The 17721-nt window shown below is 38.8% G+C and overlaps 1 protein-coding gene across 1 annotated transcript in view; it reads right to left on the bottom strand.

The window, feature by feature from the left end:
- LOC124789106 (putative sodium-coupled neutral amino acid transporter 10) overlaps positions 1 to 17721 on the bottom strand; it is a 58223-nt gene that overhangs the window by 22118 nt on the left and 18384 nt on the right. The window contains exons 5-9 of the mRNA XM_047256394.1: positions 13894 to 14015; positions 11169 to 11317; positions 10411 to 10547; positions 9207 to 9437; positions 901 to 1066 (exon numbers count right to left, since the gene is read on the bottom strand). Of these exons, the coding sequence (XP_047112350.1) occupies positions 901 to 1066; positions 9207 to 9437; positions 10411 to 10547; positions 11169 to 11317; positions 13894 to 14015 (805 nt within the window). The remainder of the gene's footprint in view (positions 1 to 900; positions 1067 to 9206; positions 9438 to 10410; positions 10548 to 11168; positions 11318 to 13893; positions 14016 to 17721) is intronic.

Genomic DNA, 17721 nt, shown 5'->3' with positions numbered 1-17721 from the left:
ATCAGGAAAGATGATGAACAAAACAGTACAAGCCAGCTTCAAGACACGACTAAATTATCACAAGTGGGTGATTGTCTGTGCCTGATCATGCGACTCATTCAGCAAAGTGATAGTCACATTGCAGCTAAAACAGGACATGTTGTAACTTTTTAATCACTAAGATTGCTTAGCTGCAAGTGTGTGCACTTGCACTGGAAACAAAGACTTACATTATTATGACTGAAAAATTACACAACTAGAAATTGCTAGTGGAGAGCAAACCTAATTCTTGAAAAGATATGTGAAAAATTGATGTTTCTGATCGTAATACAAGTTTCTAACAAAGTAGAGTACTTATTTCCACAGACCTGTAACCACTTTCAACCTGCACTGCATAACTGATATAATCAAAGACAACATGCAGGTCCCAGTTCCAGAAGAAACTTGACAAAAGGAAGGGATCAGTTGATAGGACACATTCAGGGACATCAAAAACTTGTCAATTTAATAATGTAGGGGGGGGGAGGGAGGGAGGGAGGGAGGGAGGGAGGGAGGGAGGGAGGGAGAGTAGTAGTAGTAGTAGTAGTAGTAGTAGTAGTAGTAGTAGTAGGGGGGGGGGGGGGACAGGAAGACAAACTGTACAGAGATATCAAGGTACAAATACAGTAAAGAGGTTCAAATGGATGCAGGATACGTAAGTTATTCAAAGGTGAGAGATTTGCACATAGTGTAGTAGTGAGGAGAGCTATATCAAACCAGTCTTTAGACTGAACATCTCAGCAGCAGCAGCAGCAGCAGCAGCAGCAAGGTTAGCAGCAGCCATTATTAGTAAAAATCTTAGTGAGTTTCAGGAAAGATTAAAAATATAAATAAGTCATGTAAATTAGTATTAAAATAATAAAAACACAGAAATAAACTCACTATTTTTGTCAAGAAGCTTATTTTTGATAACTCCAGATTGTCCTTTATGAAGAAGTTTCCCTGACTCCAGTGGCACATCCAACTTGGTCGAAGCTGCCTCTGATGCTGAATACAATGTAGCATAGGTACCAAGGAAGAGAATAAGCACCCCTGTAAACAGTACTGCCTGAAAACCACAGCATTCACAATTAAAATCTGTAAAAGGCAAATCAGTCAAACATGTACCATCATCAAGTAATCTGCTCTCCCTTTACAATACGAAATCCAACAAAAGCTGAAATTGTTCAAGTAGGCATAGTTTTAGGATTCTGTTAAAATTTTTACAACTACTCAAGCGACCTTATTCGTGGAAACAGTGAGAGCAATGCTAACTAGCTGCTGTTATAGAAAGGGTGAATAACAGAATCACATTTGATCATTAAGGATTCAGTCAAAACCCTATGACTGGTGTTTACTGATAACCAGAATTTCCAGTAATGATATTTTTGCTTTTATTTAAGGAGACCACCACTTTTAATATGAGAAAAATGCCATTCATTCGAAGTAACAGTAGCCAGTTACCACTGTTCTCACAATAAGATGACACGCTTGTTGTAAATTATTTAATTGTTTCCCATACATCACACTGCATTCCCACCTTCCTCCCCTTTGTCTCCATCCCTTATTCCTGGTCACTTTATGCACTTTTTTTCACTTTTATATTAATGTATTTTTAATCTTTAAATACAATTTAATATAAAAAACTTTAACTAATATCTGATTATATTGTGTAGCACAATATGTTTAGGTCAGTCAAACAGTGGGATTAAGGAGTTATACCCATGTGTTTACAGTCTAAAACATTCAGTATATCATTACATACCATTTCTTCTTTTCTAACCATACAACATTGAAGTATCACAATTATGTGTTCCTCTTATGAATAAATAATCTTCAAATCATCCTATACCTTTGCAAATAATAGCCATCGTGCAACTACAGGCTCTCATTGGTGTGTGGACTGTCTAGTCAGTCTTAAGTTGTCTGATAATGTCCAAGAAAGCTGAAATATACCTCACAATAAAATATAAATAGCTATTGTGGAACATCAATATCATGCATTTCAGTTTTTAATATAGCTAAGTAATAATGGCATATTCTATTTGGAAACCAAAGTTAGTCTCCCTGAAATTGGCATGCAGATTCTTTTCTCTTATACTCAGTAATTCAAAATTGATACCTCCATTTATGAAGATGATTATGTCATAACATATACTCAATGGCTGCTTTTACTGTAGTTCAAGCATTGCTGTTTTATATATTTAGATTTTCTTTTTCTGTTTTATGAATGACACATAAACATGGTGGCATTACAAATGTAAGTTAAATTACAGCTGTGATGCAGCTTTAGTAGTCACCAGTAACAGTACAGCTATAAGAGAAAGGACACGTGGGAGACACATGACACTACACGCAAAAACAAGCGAGAAACTACACAAGAATCAAATGTGGTCAGTTGCTCAATACAAACAGAGAAATGTCCAAATTGACGGCCTCACAAAAAGCATAAACACTACTGCTTGTTTTTTGTTTGTAATAAACATAAGGAAGTTCCTGTGGTGAATGTTGAGCACCAAATATAATGAATGCTAAGTAGCAGTATAAATACCTTAGGCTTCACTCAATGTTGCTACACAAAGAGGCTAAGCAGCTGACAGGTCTGTGACAACATGCAAAAGTACGTACAATTTCACATTTCGGCACAATGGGCTGGAAAAAGTGCCAGCTGTGCGAATAAGAGTTCATTACAGAAGAGAGTCTGGCAGCTGTGTATCATCCTTCATCTTGTGGGCTCTTATCGATGCTCCTAGAAGCTTCTCTAAGATTAAGGAACACATGTGAAAGTGAGACTGCCTTCAAATAGCAACTGAGTTTGTTTTCAACTAGGGAGGAGGAAATGGAATATAAAATAAGTGCTTTCATGCATAGTACCAATAAGGATACCAGAACAAGAGTAGTAGCAACAGCTAGTCGTCAGCAGTGAACAACAGTCATCATCAGAAGCCATTGCCACCATCGCAAAATGAAGTTTTGATTGCTAACAAGTAACAACAGATTAAGTTCAGTCCATAGTGCTTGATAATGCTTGATATCCATCTATCCACAAGAGGAGGTGGAGATTCCCACTTGCCTCTAAATATTATTTAGAATTACAAGGCTGAGTACATGGGTGCAAACATTATCTATAACATCACCATTTGATTAAAATAAGTGGAAAAGTTAACCTCATGACACTTGTTTCCAGAGAAGTCACAGAACTGTAAATCAGTTGCAAAAACAATAAATAGATTGCAGTTCTTAGCTGAACCGTGACTTGTGCATTCTATGAGCAATCAACCAGAGAAGAGTATACGTAAGGCAGAACAGAGCACTCAACAATATGCATTCAGGAATCATGGCAGGCAAGGGAACAGATAGCAACTCCCTTCTGATTAATTATGAAATTGCTTTTGTTACCCAACATTTTCATTCTTAAGTCTTTCTTAACCTTGTCATCAACAGTAGATGAGAAAACTTTCTCCTTCTCATTCATTACACTCTGCTTTGGTAGTTAAATCAGCCTAAAGCTGCTCAATCTTGACCTATATCAAGATGCAGTTATGGATGATCACTACACCCCATAGGCAATACCAGTTGTTATGAATGTTTCTCTACTACAACAACTAATAATAATGAAATGAAATGAGCGTATGGCATTGTTGACCAGGAGGCCCCATGCGGAGGAGTTCGGCTGCCGTATTGCAAGTCCTTGTTTTAGTTGATGCCACTTTGGCAACTTGCGGGTCAATGACGATGAAATGATGATGAAGGACAAACAACACCCAGTCCCTTGCCGGGAATCAAACCCAGGCCCCTGTGTGGACACTAATAATAATGATTTGGTGTGGCTCTACGGCCTGGAGCAAATCTTTCTATTGGACACCACTTCGGTGTCTTGCATGTCCTTAATCTATTCCGGTTATCCAACCAGGAAAAGAGGATCTACAGTTCAACATGGAATTCGAACCATATGTCATTTCTGGAGACTCTTCACATCATGGAGAGATGAAGGTTACGTTAAAACACAGACCAAAAAAATCTGTTGTCTGATCAGGATTCAATCCCATGACCTCTCGGTTTGCAAACAAGCACCTCATCACTAGATTACCAGGTCAGACATTTCACTTGCTGTTCTGCACACCGAACAGTGAACAAGACGAATTAGTTATCACAGAGAACTGTCATCAAGGGACTGTGACATAGAACGGAGGTCACTGAATCCATGCTAGGAGGAGACTATAATGTTATGGTCAGATAGGAATGTCTTCCAGACTCTTTAGACTGTCAACTGTTTATAATTGTCATTAATAGACAAATAGTGTATTTACAATTGAGAAAAATAAGCCTCATATCTGTCCGAGTGTGTGGTTTGGTATTTGAGATGTTTGTTTCCTAGATCTGTATATTCCATGTTAGAAAATTAATGTTGAGAATTACATGCCTATGGCAGAAACACTGAATTCAGCCTATTGGCAGCAAACAAGACAATATGTATGTGGACTTCACACACAATGCTGCATTACCCCATTTAGCCTAACTGAGCACCTGAAATAAGTCAAGACAGCCCTGCAAGAAGGTTTTTTTTTTAGGCCCACTGGATTTTTCCCTTTCAGAATACCTTTTGCAAAAATAATACTCCACAAAACATCATTTGAATCCACTGGCATCCAAGATTATGAAGGATTGATAGCAAGTCTTCGAATGAAGCACTTGTGAAACTGAATTCTCAACATCCAGTGACATATGGCACTGTACAACACTATCATTTATTTTGAGAGATGCATATGGGGCCTGAAGATGGCGTAGTGGAATGCCGAAACTGGTAGTTGACAAAATTAAATAAAACAACATCTCAGTTACACGGCTATTGCAGAATTTCACTGATATTGACAATTAATCGTAGCTCGTGTCATGAGGTCTCCCCAGCCAGTGACAGCAGATATCACTGTTAAGTAGTGCGAACACACAAATAGGAAAAGTTAATGGTTTAAATTAATATGCAAATAGTATGGCTACAAGCAAAGCTAAGATTTCACAAATAATATTGGTCCTTTTTACATGTGTTACCCTTTAGGATATATCAAACACAAATATGCTAGTAAAATTTTACATAATGACAGAAATGGCTGGTCTCCTGGGCCCAAAATTTTTCTAAGTGGTTGAGCCTCAAAGTGTTAAGTTTTGAATGCGAGGCAAACAATCTGCTATTTAAGAAAGTCATCGGACCTTCTCACACATAATGTAATTCACCTTGTGTAAAAGGAAATTTACTTTGAAAGTAACACTTCTCAAACCATCATTTGCAATACTTCCCAACGACCTGTTAGAAACAAGTCCATTTGAACAGTTATCAGGGTGACAGAAAACAGGTGTTACTGTGCAAGCATAACTACGGTAATGTAGGAAGCCCGTGCTTGGTGTTTTCTCCGTTCATATGCCTTTCGTCGCATTTTCGTTCGGAACTTTGTGTGTAGTGAGGCATCACGTGACCATGTGCAGCACTGCAGCATGTTGTTTGGAGGGGATTTACAGAGTTAGTGCACTTAGGGCAATTATTTTATCATATCCTATATGGATAAAGAGTGCAGTCCTTAAATAATATTCATTTTGAAAATAGACTATACACCTCAAGGTACCTTAATATTTTCCCTTGTGGTGGCTTTAATATAGATCTTTTTTCATTCATGCTCTGCAGTACTGTTTTCTAACATTTCCTATCAGGTTTACATCCACACAGCACTGCAAAAAGCTAGTAAGCACGAATACAAATTTCTTACAAAAAAAAAAAATAAAACTGTTGTTTGTATATGCCAGAACTAAGGGAATTAAAAATATAAGTTTTTCGCGACTTTTTCAAATGGTATAAAAAATCAACAAGGTTTCTGTGAAGCCAAGAAACTGTATAACTGGCAGTTTATATTCTAATCCAGGGTAAATATAAAGCCTTGTGGGGAGTTACAATGATACAACACAGTGTGCCGCCAGTCTGTAATTTAACGAAGAATGACACATTGTAAATTTAAGACTAAACAACACAAATTCAGAAATAACGTCAAGCCTACAGGAGATAGCAGAGAAGTTTTGAATTATGTCTTGTGATAAAAAAACATTGTGTTTCATGAAAGGTAGATTCGTAATACCAGAACTGTATTATCTCAGGCTTAGTTTCCTATTATGGCAGTATGCCATACATGCCACAAGATGAAAATGTGCACTTGAAATTCTACCAACAATTGAAACATGCCAGTAGGTGGAATGAAACACTTCGTTTCAAATAAATTGACTGTCTGTGCAGAAAGGATTAATAAAAACCACGTTTCTTCAGCAAGCCAACAAAACTAACTTCATTGTTCTGCACGATGATTAGCTTCAGTGCCAAAAATTTGGAAATAAAATAAAATCGTAAGACTGAAACTAACAACATATTTTAGTCCTCTGTAGTTAACAGCCACATTTCAAGTAGCCAGAAGTGGGAGAAGGCACTGCTCTCACGTGACTTCAGCTCTGCACTTTCTGTGAGCCCACTGACAACTGATCAAACAAAACTAATGTAAACACCTATGATATCACGCTGATCAAAAGCAGTTTGTTGTTACGAAGCACTGCATAGTTTTCGTCCTAAAGCCTCTGACACATTTTGCTGTAGGCAGATGCTCGAGTGTGCACTGTGTTTTGTTGTTGTAAATGACACACTTTCTTTGCAATTTAAGTTTTATTTTGGTGTTTTTCTCTTGTTTATGTTTTATTGTGACAATATTATTCTGGAGTAGTGGGCTTCTATAAAATTCTTTGTTAAAATATCAGTTTTTACCAGTCAACATTAAAAAAATTTAACTGTAAACTGAAACAATGAAAAATTCTCCTGGATGAAAAAGTTCCCAGGTTTTCTCCCAGATTTCCCGAAGCATACACACCTGTCAATCCAGTCACAAATTTCACTTGGATACACGATATGATTGTATAAGGGCCGTTCAAAACGAGCCAGAGGCATAATTACAGAAACCAGTACCTGTACGTTAGAAGTGTTGACACTGGCTGTTGAGACAACTGTCCCACTGTGACACAAGGTGGTGAATGGTTGTCTCATAAAATTCCCAGGGCTGCGATGTTAACCAGTTCCGCATGCACAGCTGGACGTAGTCATCCGAGGTGAATCATTTACCCCTCAAAGCCTTTTTAAGGGAACCAAAAATGACATAATCACAGGGAGAGAGGTCTGGACTGTACAGAGGGTGGCTGAGAACCACCCATTTGAATTTCTGCAGGAGCGCCACGACTGTGTTGGCCGTACGAGGCTTTGCATTGTCATGGAGCAGAATGACCCCACAGGTGAGATTGCCCAGTCGTTTTGATTTGATCGCTTGGTGAAGGGTGGTCAAGGTTTGCATGTAACGCTGGGCATTCACTGTTGTCCTGAGCTGCAGTAAGAGAATCACAAGGGGGCCAACTTGGTCAAAGAAGAACATCAGCATAACCTTTCCTGCAGTCGTGTGGATGGCCTTGGCTTTTGTTGGTGGTGGTGACCCTGGATGCTTCCACTGGAGACTTTGTCGATTTTATTCTGGTTCGAAGTGATGACACCATGACTCATCTCCAGCCAGCCCTTCTTGAGCTTTGTCTTTAAATATGTCTGCTTGTGTCTGTATATGTGTGGATGGATATGTGTGTGTGTGTGTGCGCGAGTGTATACCTGTCCTTTTTTCCCCCTAAGGTAAGTCTTTCCGCTCCCGGGATTGGAATGACTCCTTACCCTCTCCCTTAAAACCCACATCCTTTCGTCTTTCCCTCTCCTTCCCTCTTTCCTGATGAGGCAACAGTTTGTTGCGAAAGCTTGAATTTTGTGTGTATGTTTGTGTTTGTTTGTGTGTCTATCGACCTGCCAGCGCTTTCGTTTGGTAAGTCACATCATCTTTGTTTTTAGATATATTTTTCCCACGTGGAATGTTTCCCTCAATTATATTAAAATTATTAGTTTGGTTAGTCAATCATGATAAATGATATATCTAAAAAAAAAGATTAATCATCAACATTAAAGAGCAACACAAATGAAGAAAAGAAGAAGAATAACACAAGAAAAAATAAATGTGTGCCCCCTAGTGAAATGTACTCACAATTAGAGAATTAAAATTTTACATCTGTACCACTGATCAGTCTCAGTGTGGTTTCCATACAGATCTTCACAACTATTTATAGAAATATTTCCTATTCACAAAGTTACACATAGAAGCACAATATCTCCCCTTGCCATACAGCTAATTACTACAGATTAATCCACTTGTACATGCAACATAGGATTGAGTTTTGGAGTGGAGCATCTGCAGTTTAGGCTGATACAATATACAGGCTCCAGAAGAGGGAAGTTAAGAGTAAATGCCACTGTATGTGAATATCAATTCTGTAGGGACTATTTTACTGGTTATAATTCACTAACTGTGAACACTGTGCATGTTTGTAAAATAATTATGTTCATAAAAGAGAAAATAGCATAATGCACCATATAGCGGAGACACTGAGTTGCAGATACGCATAACAAAATGACTGTCACAAATACAGCTTTCAGGTCTTCGTCAAAAATAGACCACACACACACACACACGCACGCACGCACGCACACACGCACACACACACACACACGCACGCACGCACACACGCACACACGCACACACACACAAGACTGCCACACTGTGGCAGTGCGGCTTCAGTTGCATGACTGCAGTCACGTGAGTGTGGGTTGTGTATGCGTGAGTGTTTGCATGTGTGCACACACGCACTTGCGTGTGTGTGTGTCTTCTGTTTTTGATGAAGGCCTTATAGGCTGAAAGCTTTATTTATGACAGTCTTTTTGTTGTGCCTATCTGCGACTCAGCATCTCCGCTAGATGGTGAGTGGCAACTTTCCTTTTCATAATATTGTTTGAAAATAGCATAACAGACATATTCATCATTATGAGACATAAAGCAGTGATAATTATCACATGAGGGAAAAAAAGAAATAAGAAACTTTTTAGTGGAAGTAGGTTACTACAGGTTTCCGAATACTGTAAAGCGCTATATGGAAATATTTTTTTGGCTTTCATGGGCAAATGTTTTAACATCTGAGCCATTCAGGCATGGCTCACAACCCACCCTTACAGCTTCACTTCTGCCATTATTATTCTGAAGACAAGTGGTAATATGTAAGTAATAGCATTTTGTGTGCATAATCAAATTTTGTTGGTATTAACATACCTGTGCTGCAAGTCTTTCACTGGAAGCCTTTGGTGAAACTCTGATGAAGGCAGCAGCAGGAAAGATCACACAGATGAGAACACCTATTGTTGATCCAACAAGTCCCAACACAAGTTCTATGTTAGGGATAAGAAGTCCAACACCAAGTGACGCACCGACTAGAAAAATTGTGATCCATTTGAATCGATTTTCTGGAATATGACTGCTAGCACCCTCATGGTATACTATGGCCTACAAAATAGTGAAATTACAAGAGTGTTACACAATATGAAAGAGCATAATTAAGTGAAAATAACATTACTTTGTTTCCTCCACACTTAAAATAGCCAATATCAACAATTAATAGTGATATAACAGTAACTATACACTTGCCCCATAGTTTCCATAAGTTTCATAATACTATAAACAACACATACAAGAACAGAAGAGGAATGAACAAATATCTTGTAAAACATGAGAAGAAAAACTTTAAAGAAATGTTGTATACCTGTGGTGAGTTGCAAACAGATATACGAATGTCAAAGGGAGGAATGTTAAGAGCTCACCCTCCTATTGATATCATGGCTTTTACAGATGACTGCACTAGCAAAGTGGAATAAAGATAGGAAAGGAAATCAGCTATAAATCATTTAAGGGAACCAATCCCACATTCCTATGAGGTGATTAAGAGAAATCATGAAAAACATAAATCTGAATGCATTGTGCAAATATTAAAAGTTTCCTTCAACGTGTATCAATACTTTAAATCCTAATCAAAGACAATGTCTGGCACATTTTAAAGTGTAATTTCAATCAGTAGCAATAGCTGGCTATTTTATAGATATATTCTACACCATACCTCCTAAATATATATGCAAACTATCAATTCTTGTTTAAGATGTACATTAATTTAAGTGTGATGCTTATTACATATTCAAAATATGCTGATGATTTCATTAAACATACCCTTTCATTCAGTAACATGTAGATGGTATACATTACACAGGAGGTTTCTCAAAACAATTCAATATTTAGAATTTGAAAAAAGGACTACAGAGTGGTGGAAAGAGGAGAGGGAGGAAAAGGGAGGGAGGAAGGAAGAAAGAGGGGTAGGGGGAAGGCTATATGGTTATCACATATTGCAGATTACGAGAAGCTACTGTAATGTTACTGCACAGTATTGAAAAACATCTGATTTTCATTCATTAATTATACAAATACTAACCCTGCGAAACAGTAAAGAGTAGAGGCTGGCACGGCAAGGGAAGATGACAAGTGGGAAGCTTACAGCCACTGACAGGACAAATCCCAATTTGAAAATCTCACTTGAAGTCGTAGGCGCAAAACTCATAAGTATGTTACCTGTAAGAAAAGGATAAAAAAATCTTAAATGTACGTATCTTATGAAAAATAACATTAAAGCTAGGACCTTCATTCAGTTAAAATGCGCATTTTAAATGTTTTAAGGTTTTGAAATTAAGTGCACATGAGTAGAAAACATTACAAACAGAATTCCTTTGTAAACAGTCTTTTGGTTCTAAATATTTATAATATGGATAGAGAAAAACCTATTCATGAACTGATAGCAGATTAAAACACGTAGAGAGGCATAAAACTCTAGCTTTTGCGATCAGCAGCTCCTTTATCTGGCCAAAGAGACGAAAAATGTTTCTCTCCTATCCTCTGTGGTAATCCTCCTCCGACTCGGGGTCATGGGTGACTAAATCCTGTGACATTTCTTATATCCTTAAGCCTCACCAGTCTTTCTTCCTCTAAATCCTTCTTCTCTATTGCTAAAATAATAGTTTCCTGATTCCAAAAGATAGCAACTTCATGCCTTTCTGTAAGTTTCAAACTGCTGCCACTTGGTGAGTAGCTTTGTCTCTTTCCACATCATAAACATTCACAATGTCTTTAATACTCAGCAGAACCACAAATTTACAAATGGTCAAAAAAATAAAAAAAATAATCTCACACACTCACCTGTAAAATTCTGGGTACAAAATGCAACATATCCAAAGAAGCCAACACAAATGTAAACTCCGGTGCACATATTGATGGCAGCCTTTATAACATCATTCATGCGGTCCAGTGAAGCATTATAAAGAGATTCATAAATTTCAAATAGTTGCCTGCAAGTGAAAGGCAAATATTTCTTTAGTGAGTAGTTGAGTGATGTATAACAAAATAAACAAACAACTCTGAGGTAAACTTAAGTTATTTTGCAGAAACCACGTGAAAATGTTATTTAAGGCTTTTAAAATGTTTCATCTATGTTAAGTAGGGGAATTACGCATCCTTATTGATAGTTTGAAACACTACGAGTGCATCCTATATACTATCTCCACATCAGATTTATGATACAAATACTGCCTTGTCTGCTATTTTTATTGTTGTTTCACTTATTTAATCAATACTTGACTGCATGAAAGAGGACAACTTAGAAAGAAATACATATAACATTAAAAACAAACTTCCAAAAACCATGCTACAAGTATGAAACACTGGACTTTAAAGCAGGAACATGAAGTAGCTTTTGGTTCATGGTAAGAACTTGTATAAAAGTCAGATAAAGGAATGAAGCAAGAGTCATTAAAGTAGTTAGAAAGTAATTCCTAAAAATTAGCTGACTAACCAGACAGGAATAGAAATAAAGGAAGGAGTAATGGTAACCATTCATCATATGGTTGAGGCAACGAGCTGTCGACATGCCCACAACCATGATTTAAATTGTCACTAAGTTTTCAGACAGTGTCGTCCTTTAGAGCTAACAAACTAACAAAAATACAGCTACACGGTCTCAGCACTGCAGAAGGTGCTCATCAGACTCTAGTGACAGATGCTATGAGGTTGGTGTTGTGCATCAGGGAGAGATTTATTGTTAAAAGTTGAAGAATGTACACACCAAAAAGATCAAGCAACATGCTACTTTCCCCTACAGACACATAATGGTCATGATGGTACAATCAGAGATGCCTGAGTTCACATGGATTTTTATCTGACGATTAATCTTCATGCAGACCATTTGTGAACATAAGACGAGAGGAAGTAAATGACAGTATACAGTAAGTAGTATCTGTCACATATCATAAGGCAAAACTACGTAACAGAGATGTAAAGGTAGATCCTATTTTCTCAATCATGTCAGCTGGGAACTCCCCATTTGCACCCCCCTCAGATTTAGTGGTAAGATGGCCCTGTGCACTTAAGAAGTGCAATATCGACAGAAATTGAACATCAGTTGTGCCTTGGTTAAGTGGTTATGATGTTGGACTGTAAACTGGACGAGTTGTTTTCAAAACTCGCTCGTGGTTTTTATTCATTAATTTTTTTTTTAATTTTTTTTTTTTTTTCCTCATAACATTACGAACTGTCTGTCCGGTCCCTGAAACATTTGTTCCCTTTCTGTAGCCTTGGCAGTGTTATACTGTACACTGATATATGAGCCATATGGTAAGAATAGGTTACCATAACAAGTAAATGTGAAAAATAGGGAGAGCAGGTGAGATACCACCTAGACATGTCACAGAAATGAAAAACACAAATACATGGGTGTGAACTCCATTACAACAAAGGAAATCAAGAGTCAAAACTTCCAAAATGGAATGCACCTTCAAAAACGTTAAAAACATATGTTTTGACACAGAAACTGTGTGACTGTGAAACTGTTGCATTCATTTGTTCCAGCTTATGTGGGTGTGATCACATTCATACAAACACCTAAATTGGGCAAGAAGTCATATCTCACTCACTTACCAGTCATACAAATTAGATGCAGTGATACGAGATTCCTATCATACGACTCACAGACTGTCACTAATGCCATGTATGACACACCAGATGCGTTTTCCAGAGAAGGGTTTGGTTGGCTTGTCGCCTAGCGTCATCAAATGTTTGTGGTTCCCATTTGAAAGCCACTTCCTTTCGGCTGTGATAGGGTAGTTGTGCAGAATCAACTGTCATTATAGGTTCCTATCTTACACCTCACTGTTGCAAACTGATGTTGCACTATGACACAGACACCAATTTCAATACAGCAAAAAAATGGCACGAGGGAGATCTGAACACAGCTAATCAAAAATCTGAAAACAGAAAACAGTGGAGAAAAAAGAAGAAAGAACTGGCAAGAGGGAGGTTTGAACATGGCTCGCCGCTTCGCAGTCCAACGCCGTGACCACTTAACCAAGACGCCATTGCTGTTTCAGGCTGCTCTACAGTGCACTTGTAGTTCTTGGATAGTTCACTGTTTCTATTTTGCTTTTTTGTTCACAGTCCAGTACACCTTCTTCCTGTATCCATGCTTGATCTGAGTTCAGTTTTTGGCAGGCTGTCCACTGGGCTCTCTTGGCACTAAATCCCACAGAGGTCAACAGGGAGTTTCCCTTGTGAGAATAGACTGCAGATGTGGCTGTTACACTGGTAGGCACATTATATTAATAGGAATCCCAGAAGATGGTCCAGAGCTGAGGTATAAACTTAACTGTACACAACCTCCCCACTCCATCCTTTCAACAAAAGAACACTTAAGATAATATTAATTGAGGAATTTCAAATTTAATTCAGGACTTCAAGAATTCTACAAGTTTTTCATAAAATATTTTTGAAGCTTTTATAAGAACACAATATGCGTAGCTGTTTGACTGCAAATGATCTAAGAAATAGAACACAGCAAGATTTTTAAATATGGATACAAAGTGAACTCACTCACGTTTGGCAAGACAGTGCCATGGAGAATATAGGAATGCACTGCATGATCCCAGATGGCCGCCAGAGATGGACTTTCTCCATCCAGTCCCCAGCCAACAATTGAGGCAGTGCTTCAACAACAACCTATAGTAACAATTAAGTGGTTAAGTAATAGGTAACTACAGGTAGTAAAAACTGAGCATAAGTTACAGTAATTGCATACATAATATAATGGAAGGGCAAATTTGACAGACCCATAGGAAAATATGGTTCTCTGAAAGACTCAGCAAGGATTCATTTCACACCACTTCTTCCACATATCCTATCTAGCAAACAACAGGCTTAGGTGTACACCTTTATTCAGTCCTTGAGGGAATTCCGAAAGGCATCTCACACAATACCATACTGTTGGCTGATAAAAAAGACGTGAACATCTAAAGTAACACAGTAGATACATAAATAGCTTGAAAACCTCAAGACTAACTGAATGCAGTAGTTTCTGCTACACTGCCTGACAGAGAAAGTGAAGCAACAAGAAGACATCATCTGATGTCACTGTAACTTCATACACATATGCACCATCGGTCGGTGAGTAAATGATTTGCAGTCCACCAGGACTGGCAGACAAGCACAAGAATTCATTAGTGTTTTTTGTGTCTAATGTTGTTACCAGGCCTGGAGGGGTTTATAAGTGGCACGAACAGCGTCAGATATTCAGTGATCACTGTGAAGGACACGGAAATGCCACATACTCGTGTGAGACAGCACTTCTTAGCAACTGACACAAGTTTGAAAGAGGCCTCATTGTGGGTCTCCATTTGGCTGGCTTGTTGAATCATGCAATATTCAATATTCAGATTTGGAAAGTGTTTGGATGTAACAGTGGCTAATGGCAACATGAGGGCAGGCACACTTCTCATCTACGTTCCGGTCAACCACGTCTGACCACCATAAGGGAGGATAGCCACACTGTGCACCGAGCACATTGTAACCACTTCACATCTGCACCTGCTATTGGATTCCTTGATACAATCTGTGTCATTCTGCACCATTGGTTGGACACAAGAAACAGTCAGACTAAGAAATTACTGAAACTTCCTGGCAGATTAAAACTGTGTGCCCGACCGAGACTCGAACTCGGAACCTTTGCCTTCCGCTGCAGAGTGAAAATCTCATTCTAAGAAATTACTGTCCCATGCATAGGCTGCCATTAACACTGCAACACACCAGCTGCATTTGGAGCAGTGCTGTGACCAGGAAGCACAGACTGCTTATTAATAGCGTCACACTGTTTTCAATTAATTGCAGTTCTGTACTATCCTGGATGACCATCGTCAGCAGGTGTGGCAGCAACCTGGGGAGATGTCTCACTCTTCCAACATTTAGGAGGGACACCACAATTTTACTCCTGGTGTCATGGTATGGGGAGTCACTGGGTTTAACTTCATAGCGGGTAGTGTCACAGGGAACTCTGATAGTACAATGGCAAGTAATGGACATCCTAATATGCTGTCTTTCATGGTGCCATTTTTTGAATTGTCTTCATGATGTTGAGGTGATCCCATGGCTAGCACAATCCCCATATCTGTCCCCAACAGAATATGCGTGGGACCAGCTTGTGTATAACTCTGCTGCAGCGTCAGTATCCAGGATGTCAACAACCGGTTACAGTTGTGGTCAAGCTTGCCTCCGAAGAGGAAACAACAGCTTTATGAGATGCTTCCTAAACAAATCAGTTGATGCATCCAGGCCAGAGGGGGTGCAACATCATACTAGTAAGTGGGCCAAGTTCTTTGTTGATTTGACCCGATTTTGTAATCACTGAAATAATGTCACATACTCTCTTAAACTGTGAAATTCCTTTTGTTTTCTCCTCCCCTTCTGGGTGCTTCACTTTTTTGTCAGGCAGTGTAGATGGCCAACAATCAAAGGGACTAAAAATAGAATTAAAAAGCAAGGATGGAGTTTAACATCGTGTTGACAATGAGGTTTTTTGAGTACAAGCTCGGATTAGGAAAGGAAACTGACCATGCACTTTTAACGGGACCATTCGATATTTGCCTTAAGCAATCTAGGGAAACTGGAGAATACCAAACCAGAGTGGCTGGATGGGGATTTTAACTGCCATCCTCTCAAATACATGTCCTATATCTTCTCACTGCATCATCTCCAGCAGTAACCTAAGTGAGCACTACTTAAGTGTAAAAAGTCCAGTAATGCACTGAATCTCAACACATGGTTTATAAGACAGTGGCAGTTGTACTCACAGATTTTTCAGTAATGATGCTGCTTTCTACTGCAGAGTGTCATCACTGGATGACTATACAGAACAACATAAACAGCTTTTTTACTTCATATTAAACAGCAGCTGTTTTTAATGTGGAAAAATGCAAGTTATGGTCCATAAACAATAGAACAAACTTGATAGTAACCAACTGCTAAATTAGTGGTAAATTTCGGAAATCTATCACATTGTTTAAACATTTTGAAATGATTAAATGAAGTGGTACGAAGCAGAAAGAACATGTAAAATCAGTAGTAGGTAAAGCAAACAGAAGACATAGATTTGAAGGAGGCCTCCTGGGAAAACAAGCCACATCTGTAAACAAAACTTCATACATGACATTAGTGCGGAAAATTACAGAGCACTGCTCTAGCCTTTCTAGTCCGCAGCAAACAGGTATGACAGCATATGAACAAATGCAAGATCAAACACATCAGCAATATAGAGGTGTAACAGAGATGGTCAGAGAACTTAAACAGAAATTTTTAAACACTTCCACACAAACCAAATGAGTAAATTTACAAAACAGTGACAGTGATACAAGATAAACAGTGCAACAAATTTTCTATTTGCATAAAATGTCACACAAAGGAACCTTCTTACTACGTAATCATTACCTGAATGCAGTATATAGATATTTTTCCCTTGCTAAAACTACATACAGGACAGAGCAGAGAGTGGCTACTCTTGGTATGATGTACCTTCCTCCATGTACAGCACAGCAGTTAGCTACATAAATCCTCAGCAAGTCATTGTACAGTTCATACTGGAAGCATGAGAAAACTTTGTTACAAAGCATCATGTTGTAGCTGTTCTGTTTCAATGTACATGTCAACACATTCACTTCTGTGTGACACCACTCTTTGTTTGCAGCCCCCTCCAGGTAGTTTGGTGAGATTTACAATGAATGTGAGCCCCTGAATCATTCACATACAGACAGGAATGTGATTCATCTTAGCAGATAACACTTGGGGTGCCCTTCATGGGCTGCTGTTGGTGGCTTTTCATCCTCTGCAAACTTTCTGTGGGAAGGAGGAAACACGGATCTCTCCATCGCATATGAAACAAATTCCTCCACAGTATTCATTGAGAAATAGGATGGGAGGCATCAGTGCTGAAGCCTACAGGCATTTTTAACTCAAAGGGACAACAGTTTTCAGTGCTCTCTCAAATTCTGTATCATATCTTCCATATCATCTTCACCCACTTCCTCTCCCATTCTACACTCCTGGAAATTGAAATAAGAACACCGTGAATTCATTGTCCCAGGAAGGGGAAACTTTATTGACACATTCCTGGGGTCAGATACATCACATGATCACACTGACAGAACCACAGGCACATAGACACAGGCCACAGAGCATGCACAATGTCAGCACTAGTACAGTGTATATCCACCTTTCGCAGCAATGCAGGCTGCTATTCTCCCATGGAGACGATCGTAGAGATGCCGGATGTAGTCCTGTGGAACGGCTTGCCATGCCATTTCCACCTGGCGCCTCAGTTGGACCAGCGTTCGTGCTGGACGTGCAGACCGCGTGAGACGACGCTTCATCCAGTCCCAAA

Source organism: Schistocerca piceifrons, chromosome 3, assembly GCF_021461385.2.
Source record: "Schistocerca piceifrons isolate TAMUIC-IGC-003096 chromosome 3, iqSchPice1.1, whole genome shotgun sequence".
Classification (NCBI taxonomy): Eukaryota; Metazoa; Arthropoda; class Insecta; order Orthoptera; family Acrididae; genus Schistocerca; species Schistocerca piceifrons.
Note: the sequence above shows the minus strand (reverse complement) of the source record. Positions and strands in the feature narration are given on the sequence as shown.